Below are 12,574 nucleotides of genomic sequence, written 5' to 3'. Positions count from 1 at the left end.
AAGGACGGAAGACCTCGTCTAGTAGTTTAGGCCAGGATTTTTAGTCCTCTCGCAGGGGTGGCCGTTTAGCAGGGTGCTGGCGCTTCATCTTTGAAGCCATGTCAACTGAAATATTCTAATGAAATTCGAGCTTTGATCATCATACACAGAAACTTGCAGGTATTGTCTTATTGTCTTGATCTAGCATCATGGAGAACGAATCATCTAGAGTTGGTTTTCCGGGCTCTGGTCTTTCTCGAGTTCGTTCACAACAAAGTTTGCCAGGCGGTAAAGGTTTTTCTTTCTTTCTCAAGTCATTACGCCTCTAAAACTTGTAAAAGTTGAAGATCTCCACAACAAAGCACAGGGTGTCTTGTAATTTTTATGTAAGTAGTCTCTCCCACTACGCACTTATTTCTATCTAGATAAAGCTTCTCCCACATAAAGACACATCGTCATACATGTCGATGCCATTAGTTTTAGATTTCTTGTACGGATGCAGAAACACAGTTCAAGCAAGTATAGAACACACGCACGAGACATGACATTATCATGGAGGCCGAATAATCTAGCTACTCCGTCTTGGAGGAACCAATGACTGCAACCTGAGCTTCAATGCAGCACTTTGTCTTCACGAGATAACCTTTTGAGGAGTCCTTGAAGTCTTCCAGCGATATGAACTTCTCCCATCCCCATGTCAAGGCGCGATTGTTGAACTGCAACCTGCCTAACCACCCCCCCCCCCCCCCCCCCAAAAAAAACCATGTTAATCAGGAAATATGATGATAAAAACTTGTTTTAGTATCTCAAATCTGGTCTATTGCGTGAAATTTCTGCTAAAGGGCAAACCTGATAATTTCATGTGCTTGCCAGTTTCCTGGTCTTTGATGCTTATGCTAACGTCTGCCAGGATCGCCGAGTCCTTATGGAATGTATCCGGCACCTTGGTGCTCAGGTACAGGGAGAGGTAGTTCCCATTCTTATCGGAACCAGATGGATAGAGTGATGGACCTGAAAATTGGAGAACACCACACGGTGTAATTCATCACTGATAAGTCGAACTCCAGCGTCTTTTTTTAAAAAAAAAAAAGAAGTATGGTAGCCTCTCTGTTCAAATGAAATTCAGACAATTCTGTATAAACCCAATAATTAAGAATTAATATTATTGGTCAAGTTACCATTTGTGTCCACAGAGCTCAAACTCTGGGGAGGTGCTCGGGTTCTTCAACACAAAGAAATCATCAATGTTCCAGGTGTAGATTTGCAGGTCACTGCAGATGTTGCTAATCTTCTGAACAAACAGTGTCTCTGACACATCGTTACCTTTAACAGCGACAACTTTAATGAACTGGATACCGAAAACACAGCTGTCTTTGACAAGGAATCCAGAGGATTGCTCCTTAAGCTTCGTGAGGGGGATCATGCATGGGCTCCCAGAGATTCTGCTTGTAGCCTGAAAATTGTGGCTCACTGCAAACAGAATATTCAAATGTAAGGCATAAACAGAGAAATGATGCTGTTCCTCTGGTAAAAAAACAGGTTATAATCTACACTATCAATCTAGTAGCCGACCAGTTGTGAAGCTTAAAGAACTACTATTTGCTAACCTACCTTGATGCTGTTCGTGGTGCTTTCCATGTGACTGGTCATATATCAAGAACTTGAAAGTTGCCTCCACGACTGTATGGGATCTCTCAGATACTTGAAACAGCACAAGCATAAGAGATACATATTCATTTTCGTCGCCACTCTTTCTGTCCCTTGGGTTCAGCATCAGGTGCCTGCAAATCAAGTCAAGAGACAGCAAACAAGTGAGAATGCATCAAGCTATCCACTCTGTTGGAATAGCTGAAAAAAATAGCAACTGTACCAGTTATGACCCCTGATCTCAAACACACTGGAGTTCGTCCATGATTTACCCTTATCAAGAAGCGATGAGAAACCATCGATCCTCCATTTGAAGGTAATCTCTGACCCGTTGGACTCCTGGCAACGCGCCTGGTTTGACTGGCCTACAAAACAACAATGCTTGCATCAGTAACAGCATGAAAAGATCACAATATATAGCAGCTCAAATTACAACAGCAGATCATGAGACGGAGAAGCACTCATGATTGATCCGTTAAATTAGTGCAGTTTTGTCAATTATCTGATTTTTGCCAAGAGTCTAAACCTTGTTTATAAGCTGAACAATCTAGTTGCAGTTCAAGCAAGAAGCAAAAAAAAGAAATCCTTACAGCCACGACAAACAACAATGCTTGCATCATTATGACGGCATCAAATGGTCACAATGTATAGCAGCTCAAATTATTATCACACGAGGGCCAGTAAGAAGCACAAAATAAACCCTTACTTGAACCAGTAACACATGAGTTGTCAATAAGTCTTGCCTCCTTGGATTTCAGACTCTGCCCGTGGTTTGAGCTGCCTGAAACGACAACAATCCTTGCATCAGTAATAGCACCAGAGGATCACAATAGAAGCTCAAATTACAACTACAGGCCGCAACCCGGGAGACAAATAGGCGACAATGATTGATCCGTTAGATTAGTGCAGTATTGTCAATGAATGCGATGTACTGTTGTTCTTCTAGCTTTGTACACACGAATATGATGAAGAATGGCAAATTTAGCTGTGCTAGAATTACTCAGCAAATGGGTTAAGATTTCTACTTGCTTCTTCCCGGGGACTTTGGACAGACGCAAACCTTTTTTTTTTTTGCGATCTTGGACTGAGGCAAACTGATGGAAGAAAGTCCAAGTAGTACTGGGAATTTCCTAACATACATATGATGGTTACTTTGGCTAAACAGGAGGTGAATGAAAAGGATGAACATCTTCTTTTGTTTTTTGTGAATGAGGATGAACATCTTCTTTGGTTGTCTTTCAGTAAAATAATTCAGTACTTAATATATGATTTTGTGAACAGTCTGAACCTTGTTTATAAGATGAACCATCTAGGCCAATTCAAGTAAGAGGCAGAAAAGAAAAAGGGACTTGAAAGAAATCCTTACAGCCACCAGAAAAAAGTGATGCTTGCACCAGTATCACAACAGATAACATGATATAGCAGTTCAAACAAATTATTATCACAAGTTGCCCAGTAAGAAGCAAAAGTAAGCTAGTTCAAAAGAAATCCTTACTGCTGGCGCCGGTAACACAGGAGTTGCCCATAGCTCTTGCACTTCCTCTCTCCAGGGATCCTCTGCAATCGAAATCAATCACAATGTCATTAATCAACAATATATACTCTCCGTTAAGAACATACAGATTTTACCCGCAAAAAAAGAAGAACATACAGAGTTGTGGCACTTTAGAAACGAACGAACATGACAATCTCAAAAGGCAGTGCAGATCTCAACCAAATAATTACCGCCAAAACGGGAAATGGAGATCAAGAGTACAGCCGAAAGAAGGAAATTGTACGTAATAAAGAGATGGCAAGCAAGCCTTCCAAAAAAATATGGCAAGTTCGCCTCTTTACTTTTCTTCTCCCAACCTCGCACTCACAGTATGAAATTAGATCTGTGCAATTAGAGACAAAAGAACATGGTAATCTTGGAAGGCAGTGAAGGCCTCAACCAAAATAACTGTTGGTGAACGGAGAGGACCGAAAAAGAAGATCAAGATAGAGCTCCACAAACCAAGCAGGCTGGAAAGAAATGGAGCGCCTCAATCTTGATCTGTAAAAAAAGCCGTATAAGAAAACGCAGGAGCTTGCGTTGGAAAACACCCAAAAAAACAGATTGCAAGTTCCCCCGTTCCATTTCGTTTCCCAGCTCACAGTAATAACGTACGTCGAAGTGACGAAAGGGGTGGCGGTCGGGGGTGGGGTCGGGGTCGGAGGCGGAGCGTACCTCTCGCAGACGACGCGGTGCCTTAGTTGTTGCAGACGAAGCAGCAAGGGTTTTATGGAGGTAGGGGTGGAAATTGGTAGCGGATAATCCGAAATATCCGATATTCGTATTCGAGAAAATGCCTATTCGTATCCGAAACATTCACATCCGGACCAAAATGGAAATGGAAATTATCCATATCCGAATTTATTAAAAAAATAAAAAATAAAATATGGTAAAAGATTTTGAGACAAATATGGATATGGAAGTGGATATATCCGTATCCGAATAAGATTATGGGAGGTAATTTTCAAAATTCTAGACCCAATATTCCAATTATCCAACATAAAAGCCAAATAAGTGGTCAAGTTTTACTATTTATATGATTAAACTTATAAATTATTATGCATTACAATAGTATTTATTAATAAACCTATTTATCATTGACTTATTGTATGTCACAAGTTGATTATTTCAGGTCACATAGGTATCGACTAATTTACTTAAGCAATATGTTAATATTATTCGTATCCGTTCCGAATCAAGAAAATATCTGATACGTATCCGTATTCGAATAATATTCGAGCCGCATCCGTATCCGATAACATCCGTATTCGGATTCGTATTCGTTTTGAAAATATGAAAATGAAAGTGGCAAGAGCACTATCCGATCCGCATTCGATCCGTTTCCACCCCTATATGGAGGTGATGGGGTCTGATTGGGCGGAGTCCGTGGGGCTCGGGCAGCTCAATTATGCTACACTTACGGAATGAATGCTACAGAGTACAGACACAAAGGTTACGCCGTTACGGGCAGGCTGCGTTGCGCTGCCATTCCGTGATTTTTCGTTGTGTCCCCGTAGTCCTGGCCATGGGCAGCCCGGCCCGGACGTCTCGAAAAAGCCCGACCCGGTTGGGCTGGGCCTAGGCCCGTCATATTCATCGTTTAAGGAAGACGCCCGGCCCGAGGCCCGGCGGGCTTTTAGCATGATGGGCCGGGCTCGAGCCTGATTTAGGCCCAACGGTCGGGTCGGGTCAGGTTCGAGCATGGGATTTTTGCATATGGCTTTGGTAGGCCCGGTCTGGCCCGATAGATGGCCAGGTATATGGGGCTGTTTTGTTGCTACCTTGAGAAAAATCTGCCTAGCCAGAGGGAAGCCGGACACTAGCCTGAACCTTGTTTGGTTGGCAGTCTGAGCACTCTTATAGCTAGCCTGACCTGAGTACACAGACACACAATTAGCCGGAGTCAGGCCATCAAAATCGGAGGCCTGAGCTTCAGGCACGCACATGCAAATATATTTTAATGGTTGATCAGTGTGCTTTAGTGGTTCACCCATAGTGCATGCAGCTAGCAATCATTGCACCTACCATTTTTTATTTTCTCAGGCTCAGGCACGAACCAAACAGCACTTGGTCGAAGCTGCCTAGTCGAGTTAAAAGCACAGCAATCTCAGGCTACACTCAGGCATGTAATTTTCTCAGGCATGGTGCTCAGGGCACCAACCAAACAGCCCCTATGTCCCCACGTCGTGATTTCGATCGAGCTAACCCAAAGGTGCCACATTTGTCCGTAAACTTCAATCCATAAGCAGGTGTCCGTAGCCGTTGCAACTATGGCCATAAGAGTATCTATAATAGACCCCTTAAAAACGGTCAAATTCGTAAAAAAAATAACGCATTTACAGTTTATGTCGTAAAAAGGGTACCTAGGAGATCTTGTAAAGTTCGATCGACCCTTAAGGGGTCTGCTAGAGATGCTTTAAGGCCAACTCCAACACACGACCCCAAACATACGTCATTTTATATGGATTTTGTCCGTTTGGGTGGGTTGAAGGCGCGCTGGCCAGCCGTGCCTGACCAAATCTGACTAGTGCACCAACCGGCCAGCGCATTTCGTCCGGGCGCCAAAACTATTTGCAAGAAAATAAAATCTAAAATTAGGGGTCGGGGCCATAGTCATGCCATCGGCCATAGTTCTTGCCAGCCAGAGTGCTAGCGGCCGGTATACATGCCAATCAACAAAAAATCGCCTCAAGTTCATTTCAACACACCTGTCAGCACACAAAAGCAGTCATAGTTTTTGCATCGCGGCCCTAGTTCATGCCTGCACACAATTCCGGCATACAAAATGATGGCGCTCTCGGCCATAGCTCAATCATCTAGCTCAAGCATCTCCTTTTGCTTCTTCTCACCGTGGCCTTCTCCTTGGGGACACCTTTGCTCAAGTCAAACGTCATGATCTCCACCTCCTTTGCCATGAAAGCGAGTGCAACCTCTTTTGCTTTGGTCTTTGCATTGTTCGCCTCAATCTCGAGCTTCTTGGTTTGGATGTTCACCTCGATCTCGAGTTTCTTCTTTTGTAACTCGATGTAAACCTTCATTCTCTTCTCTTCCTCTTGGTGCTTCCTCTCCTCCCTTGCTTACTTTTGGGTCATCATGCCTTGCAAAGACCAAAGCACGATGTAAATCGAATGTAAAACGAATGTCGCCACATCACGCTTCCCGTCCACCTTGGAGTTGGTCTTGCCCCTTGATCGCTTCTCCCCTTCTTCATGATCAACCACGGTCGTCGGCCCTCCATTCTTAATTTGGGCGGCATATTGCTCCTTGAACTTGGGGCAATTCCAAATGATCGTCCAATAATGAGTGAGGGTGAATGGCTTGTTTCTATGTTGTGCCTTGAAAGCTTCCAAAGTTCGGAATGTGTACAAATAAAAGTGATAGCCATAATGTAATAGTGAAGGGCACAATGCAACATACATGAAAGTGCATATGAACAAAGAGAACAAATTGTATACCATGTCGCTCACGCCTAGGCCACTCACGGGATGGCCTTGGATGCTCTCAAGGGCGGCACAAAACTTGTTGCATTCTTGTTGGATGAACCCCCACCTCTTTTGGATTGAATCGACGCAACGGTTGCTCGAAAACTTGTAGGGCGGTAACTTCTAAAGGAAATATGACCTAGAGGCAATAATAAAGTTGTTATTTTATATTTCCTTATTGATGATAAAGGCTTATTATTCATGCTAGAATTGTATTGGTCGCAGACTTAAATACATGTGTGAATACATAAACAAATATCATGTCCCTAGTAAGCCTCTACTAGACTAGCTCATTGATCAAAGATGGTTAAGATTTCCTAACCATAGACATGTGTTGTCATTTGATAACGAGATCACATCATTAGGATAATGATGTGATTGACAAGACCCATCCGTTAGCTTAGAAAATTGATCGTTCAATTTATTGCTATTGCTTTCTTAATGTCAAATACATATTCCTTCGACTATGAGATTATGCAACTCCCGGATACCGGAGGAATACCTTGTGTGCTATCAAACATCACAACATAATTGGGTGATCATAAAGATGCTCTACAGGTATCTCCGAAGGTGTTTCTTGAGTTCGCATAGATCAAGATTAGGATTTGTCGCTCCGAGTGTCGGAGAGGTATCTCTGGGCCCTCTCGGTAATACACATCATAAGAAGCCTTGCAAGAAAAGTGACTAAGGAGTTAGTTACGAGATGATGTATTAGAAAACGAGTAAAGAGACTTGCTGGCAAGGAGATTAAACTAGGTATGAAGATACTGACGATCGAATCTCGGGCAATTAACATACCGATGGACAAAGGGAATTACGTATGTTGTCATAAGGTTCGACCGATAAAGATCTTCGTAGAATATGTTGGAGCCAATATGGGAATCCAGGTTCCACTATTGGTTATTGACAGGAGAGGTGTCTCTGTCATGTCTACATAGTTCTCGAACCTATAGGGTCTGCACGCTTAACGTTCATTGACGATGTAGTGTTATATGAGTTATATGATTTGGTGACCGAATGTTGTTTGGAGTCCTGGATAAGATCACGGACATGACGAGGAGATCCAAAATGGTCCAGAGGTAAAGATTGATATATAGGACGATGATATTCGGACACCGGAAGAGTTTGGGAGTGCACCGGGTAGTCATTGGATCGCCGGAAGGGGTTCAGGACACCCCCGGTAGGTGTATGGGCCGAATGGGCCAAGGGGGGACAGACTAGCCCACAAGGGAGCTGGCGCGCCCCTCTCCCCGGCCGCCGACCCTAGGGAAGGAAAGGGGGGAGGGATAGCCCCTCCTGCCTTCCCCTTCTCATGGGAGAAAGGAAAGGGGGCACCTCCCTCCCCTGCCTTTCCCCGCTCACCTAATATGGAAAGGGGGCGCGGCTTGGGGAGGACCCTAGGTAGGATTCGGCCTACTTGGGGCGCCTCCTTGGCTGCTCCTCCGTCCCTCACCTATATATATGAGGGAGCGGGGTGCCACACATAACAACGACAATCTCTTAGCCGTGTGCGGCGCCCCCTCCATAGTTTCGCCCCTAGGTCATATTTTCGTAGTGCTTAGGCGAAGCCCTACGGAGATAGCATCACCACCACCGTTATCACGCCATCGTGCTGCCGGAACTCATCCACTACTTCACCGTCTTGCTGGATCAAGAAGCAGAGGACGTCACCGAGCTGAACGCGAAGGTGTCGTACATTCGGTACTTGATCGGTTAGATCACGAAGAAGTTCGACTACATCAATCACGTTAACAAACGCTTCCTCTTATGATCTACGAGGGTACCTAGACACATTCTCCCCTTGTCGTGGTTATAAGTCTGACAGTAAAGTAGGGGGTAGGAATGTAGAGGCAAGATCCTAGCTACGGTGAGATTGTGCACGCAAGATGTACGAGTTCAGGCCCTTCGCGGTGGAAGTAATAGCCCTATGTCTCGGTGCCCGAAGGCTCGGTCGATTGGATTATGTGTGAAGTTACAGGGGATGTGAACCCTTGTCCCAGTGGAGGGGGGCGGCTTATATAAAGTGCGCCAGGACCCCGTCCAACCCACGCTACAAGGGTTCAATGTACATAAAGAGGAGACATTACTGGTAACATCAGCATTAAAGTGATATAAATGACCCTTAAGACTACGGAGTGAACGCCTGACTGTTGCCACCCTGAGTGGCCTTTGATCTTCTACGCTCCGAGTGGTTTGTGATGTGGTCGAATGGAATTGGGTTATCCGAGTGGAACTCATGGTCGAGTGGGTTGCACCTTGAAGTAATTCCAGTCGGTAAAATTTGTTGTCTTTTGGATGTCTTTGACTATAGGGCAGTGTCCTTGGGAAGGGTGCTTAGATCAGGTCTATTGTCCTACGACAGGTACACGACACCGTCATTAGCCCCCGAATGGTTCTGGGTTCGAGTGGAAAATGAAGTTGACAATGGTTCTGATCCAACCTTTACGTTGCGGAAGCATATGAGTGGATTGGTAAACAATGCAACGGCTTCGACTTCATCTTCCAGTCGCCTTGAGCCATTCAGAAGTTATCGAGTGAAGTTTCTACGGATGAGTTTTGAATGTTAGTGTTGCACGAAATCTTCAGTGTGATTGACTGCTCTGCCATTCCCGGATCTGGCGGGATTCGAAATTTGGGGAAGTGCGCGGGACGGAGAGGGCCGTGGTAATCAAAGCAGAATAGGCAGGGGCTCCTCGATCTCCACGCCACCTTTTTCGCCACGTATTGCGCGTGCCTATTGTGGGATTTAACAGGATTGCCTGGGTCCACCGATCAGCCACTCGGGGAGCGGGGCCATAAAAGGCACTGAGGCCGCTGCCTTTGCACTGTGCGCTCCATTCTCATCCTCCTTCCTCTGCTCCCCATTGCTTCCGCCCCCGCTCTCGGCGCTGCCGCCCACCTCGAGCTCGCTCCACCGCAATGGGGAAGGACAAGACCGCCACTCTGGAGCGCGCGAAGAAAGCGAAGGCGTAGGCAAAGGGGAAGAAGATGAGCCGGGGCGAGTCGTCATCCAGGGCGACTGGATCCAGTCGACCATCGTGAAAGATGACATGGAGGATCTGGTTGACGGAGGGCTGATCGCCCACGAGTCCTGGCGGCTTCCGAGGGACGAGACCGAGCCGCGACCGCAAGAGGGTGAGTGCATACTACTCGCGACCCACGTTGACCGCGGTTTTTCTCTGCCCCCATCCTTTCTTCCGAGGTTTTCTGAATTTCTTTGGAGCTCAACTTCATCACTTTTCCCCCAACACTATCACATACCTCGCTGCCTATGTATCTATGTGCGAGAACTTTCTGGGTTGTCGACCACACTGGGGCCTCTTCAAACATATTTTCACCTGCCGCTCTCAGTCGGTTAAAAAGGCCAATCCGAGTGATGAGAGGACACACGTGATTCAGATGTGTGGGGGATTAGGGATTCAGATGAGGAATAAAATCACTTTCCCTGCCATGATTCTTCCCGAGTCTGTTAGGGGGTGGCAGTCGACCTGGTTCTATTGTAAAGATGAACCGAGTCCTGGCCAGTCGACTAGTCTTCCTCCATATTCCACTGAGCGAGTAGAGAAGCCTTCTTCGTTGAGAGTGACTCCAGAGGAGAAATAGGAGGTTGCTATGCTGGCCAAGCGAGTGGTCCAACTTGTCCGTGATGGCGTGACTGGTATGGATTTGCTAGAAGCTTTTCTGAGTCGACGCATTCAGTCGCTCCAAGCTCATGACCACCCAACGTGGTTGTACTCGGGTGTTGAGGATAGCACTCGGATCCACCCGGAGGAAGTCAGTGAAGAGACGGTGGAGCTGTGGTTACACGGCATCACTGGGAATAAAGACAACCCCAGGGGGTCCAGAAGGGTTCCTCCACTCGACAACACCACTGAGCCTGACAAGGTTTGATTCTTTCCTTCCGGGTGTATTTTGCTCTGATATGTGTTAGCTTTTGAAAGTGACTAATATCCACTCAACTCTATCCTTTGCAGATCTTCACTGAACTGTACTCGATGCCCAATGGAGAGCAAGAGCAAGAGGGAGAGGCGAGCGGGGCTGACAGTGGTGACTGGCACTCGGACAAAGGAGGAGACAAGGTGAGTGAGGACTCGAGCAGTGGCGAGGAGGTGCGCACAGCGGCCATCGCGCCATGGACCGCCATAAGCTCCTGGCGGCGGGGGGAGGGGGATTTGGAGGCATGAGGATGTTTCGCAGGCGCAATTTAAGCAATCAGTCCGGGGACGTGATAGAGATTGGTGGGTTACCTGATTGGATCGATCCGAGCAAAACATAGATGTGGTTGAAGCTGTGGTTGCGGCGGCAGCGGTTTGAGATGTCGGTAGGGGGAGGCGCGAGGGAGGGGGGATACTGAGGGGAAGGGGATGTGGTTGGAGGAATAAATTCTGAAATCGCGCGCCAAATGAAAATTTCGGAGCGAAACTTGAAACTTGGGCGGGGGAAACACACAACGCACATGAAGAGCGTAAAATACTCGTGTGTGAGAAAAAAAAGTTGGCAGATCCCGTCTCCAAAAAATGTACACGTGTACTTGATTTTTTCAGTCAATGGTACGCCTGGTTTATTAGGAAACATCACACAGGTAACTGACTTATGGGTCATTAACGCAAAAAATACGCAGATAGGTACTGCATAGAAACCGTGTGTTTTGTGATCTTCTAATGATTAACGCAAAAAACGCACATGGGCACACATGCTAATCAACACTCAAAGCCCTCAAAGGATGCTCTTACTGACATTGTATGTTAATACTACAGACTTAAAATACTAGTGGTAGTTTGCTCTAATACTACAAACTTAAACTACTTCTCACATGCTGCCATCGGGGCATGCTGGCCAAACGCCAGCGTTCTCCTCCCCGGCCTTGTATGTGGCAGCCCACCGTGCTTCTATCTCCGCCAAGCTCTCCTCACCACGGCGTGCATCCTCTTTTTTCTTGTGGCGGCGGGACTCTCTTTTATTGACTTCTTTCTGCATTTTCCGCTCCTTCTGTGCGGCTTTGGCCGCCTCTAGATCCACCACCCATTCGGCCATGGCAGCCTCAAAGTCTCCCCATGTAACTGTCTGGCCGCCGACTCTCTTTTCTTGACTGCTTTCTGCCTTTTTCGCTCCTTCTATGTGGCTTTGGCCGCCTCTAGATCCACCACCCATTCGGCCATGGCAGCCTTAAAGTCCGCCCATGTAACTGTCTGCCGCTGGCGGCGATGAACTCGGCATGGTGAGATGCCATCGTTTCCTTACCATGTATGCGGTCGCGGGCGGCGAGGAACGCGGCGCGGCGGGATGCCATCGCTTCCTTACCAGTTACTGTGCGCCATGGTGCCATGGACGACGCCTGGAGAGAGCTCTGGGACGGAGGGGCTGGGCCGCCGTACAGTGCGATGGTATTCAAGAGCTCAACGACAAACGACAATAGAAATTTCGCTTCTCTTACAATTTTGCTCGTTCATTATCGCACACGGTTTATCTCCACCGCTTCCGGAAACAGTGTGCGCTGAGCCTATTGTGTGTTGCGTTATGATTAGCCGGAACCCCAGCCACGCAGATCGCGCGTGTGCACCATAGGATGTGCCGCGATCGAATGGCAACCCATGTCCCTCACATCACACTCGTGCACCTGTAGCTGGATTGGATTTATATGCTCTAAATGCCTAGAAAATTCATATAATCCCCTAAATATGGTAAATGAGCCTGGAAAAATGCCAAATTTGAACACGGTGATTTGCAGGGTGTATGTTCGTCGTAGAAAAAAAACTCTAGGGCAATGAACGAACAAAATTTGAATTCCCCTTCAATCTTGGGGATTTCCCTATCGAAAGCATGTAACTTCCTCGGTGATGGTTCGATTTATGAAGGGTCTGCATGACGACATAAGCCAAACCTTCTCAAATTTTTACCAGAGCATGGTGAGGTCAAACAATGGCACCATGCC

At 46.5% G+C, this 12,574-nt stretch overlaps 1 protein-coding gene across 4 annotated transcripts; it reads right to left on the bottom strand.

Moving 5' to 3' along the window:
• Nucleotides 1-355: 355 nt before the first annotated feature.
• Nucleotides 356-3,871, bottom strand: LOC123104421 (ubiquitin C-terminal hydrolase 12). Of its 4 annotated transcripts, none has more exons than XM_044526363.1 (8): nucleotides 3,836-3,871; nucleotides 3,122-3,181; nucleotides 2,333-2,407; nucleotides 1,850-1,991; nucleotides 1,591-1,760; nucleotides 1,158-1,449; nucleotides 829-990; nucleotides 356-706 (listed from the first exon to the last, which is right to left on the bottom strand). In XM_044526363.1, the coding sequence occupies exons 2-7, from the start codon at nucleotides 3,150-3,152 to the stop codon at nucleotides 960-962; spliced, it is 741 nt and encodes a 246-aa protein (XP_044382298.1). In that variant the 5' UTR covers nucleotides 3,153-3,181; nucleotides 3,836-3,871; the 3' UTR covers nucleotides 356-706; nucleotides 829-959. The 4 variants fall into 4 exon arrangements, with proteins under 4 accessions (XP_044382298.1, XP_044382355.1, XP_044382235.1 ...); XM_044526420.1 differs by lacking the exon at nucleotides 3,836-3,871 and adding an exon at nucleotides 3,278-3,744 and having other exon boundaries at nucleotides 3,122-3,183; XM_044526300.1 differs by lacking the exon at nucleotides 3,836-3,871 and adding an exon at nucleotides 3,623-3,718 and having other exon boundaries at nucleotides 3,122-3,183.
• Nucleotides 3,872-12,574: the final 8,703 nt, after the last annotated feature.

This window comes from Triticum aestivum, chromosome 1A (assembly GCF_018294505.1).
Source record: "Triticum aestivum cultivar Chinese Spring chromosome 1A, IWGSC CS RefSeq v2.1, whole genome shotgun sequence".
NCBI classification, from domain to species: Eukaryota; Viridiplantae; Streptophyta; class Magnoliopsida; order Poales; family Poaceae; genus Triticum; species Triticum aestivum.
This window is presented reverse-complemented; position numbering and strand designations above follow the sequence as displayed.

What these genes read in the sequence shown, in the direction of transcription:
- LOC123104421 (XM_044526363.1), bottom strand. Translation starts at nt 3,152, where the DNA reads ATGGGCAACTCCTGTGTTACCGGCGCCAGCA. An exon ending in CTGTGTTACCGGCGCCAGCA is followed by an intron (nt 2,408 to 3,121) that starts GTAAGGATTTCT and finishes TTGTCGTTTCAG; the next exon opens with GCAGCTCAAACCACGGGCAG. An exon ending in GAGATCAGGGGTCATAACTG is followed by an intron (nt 1,761 to 1,849) that starts GTACAGTTGCTA and finishes CTTGATTTGCAG; the next exon opens with GCACCTGATGCTGAACCCAA.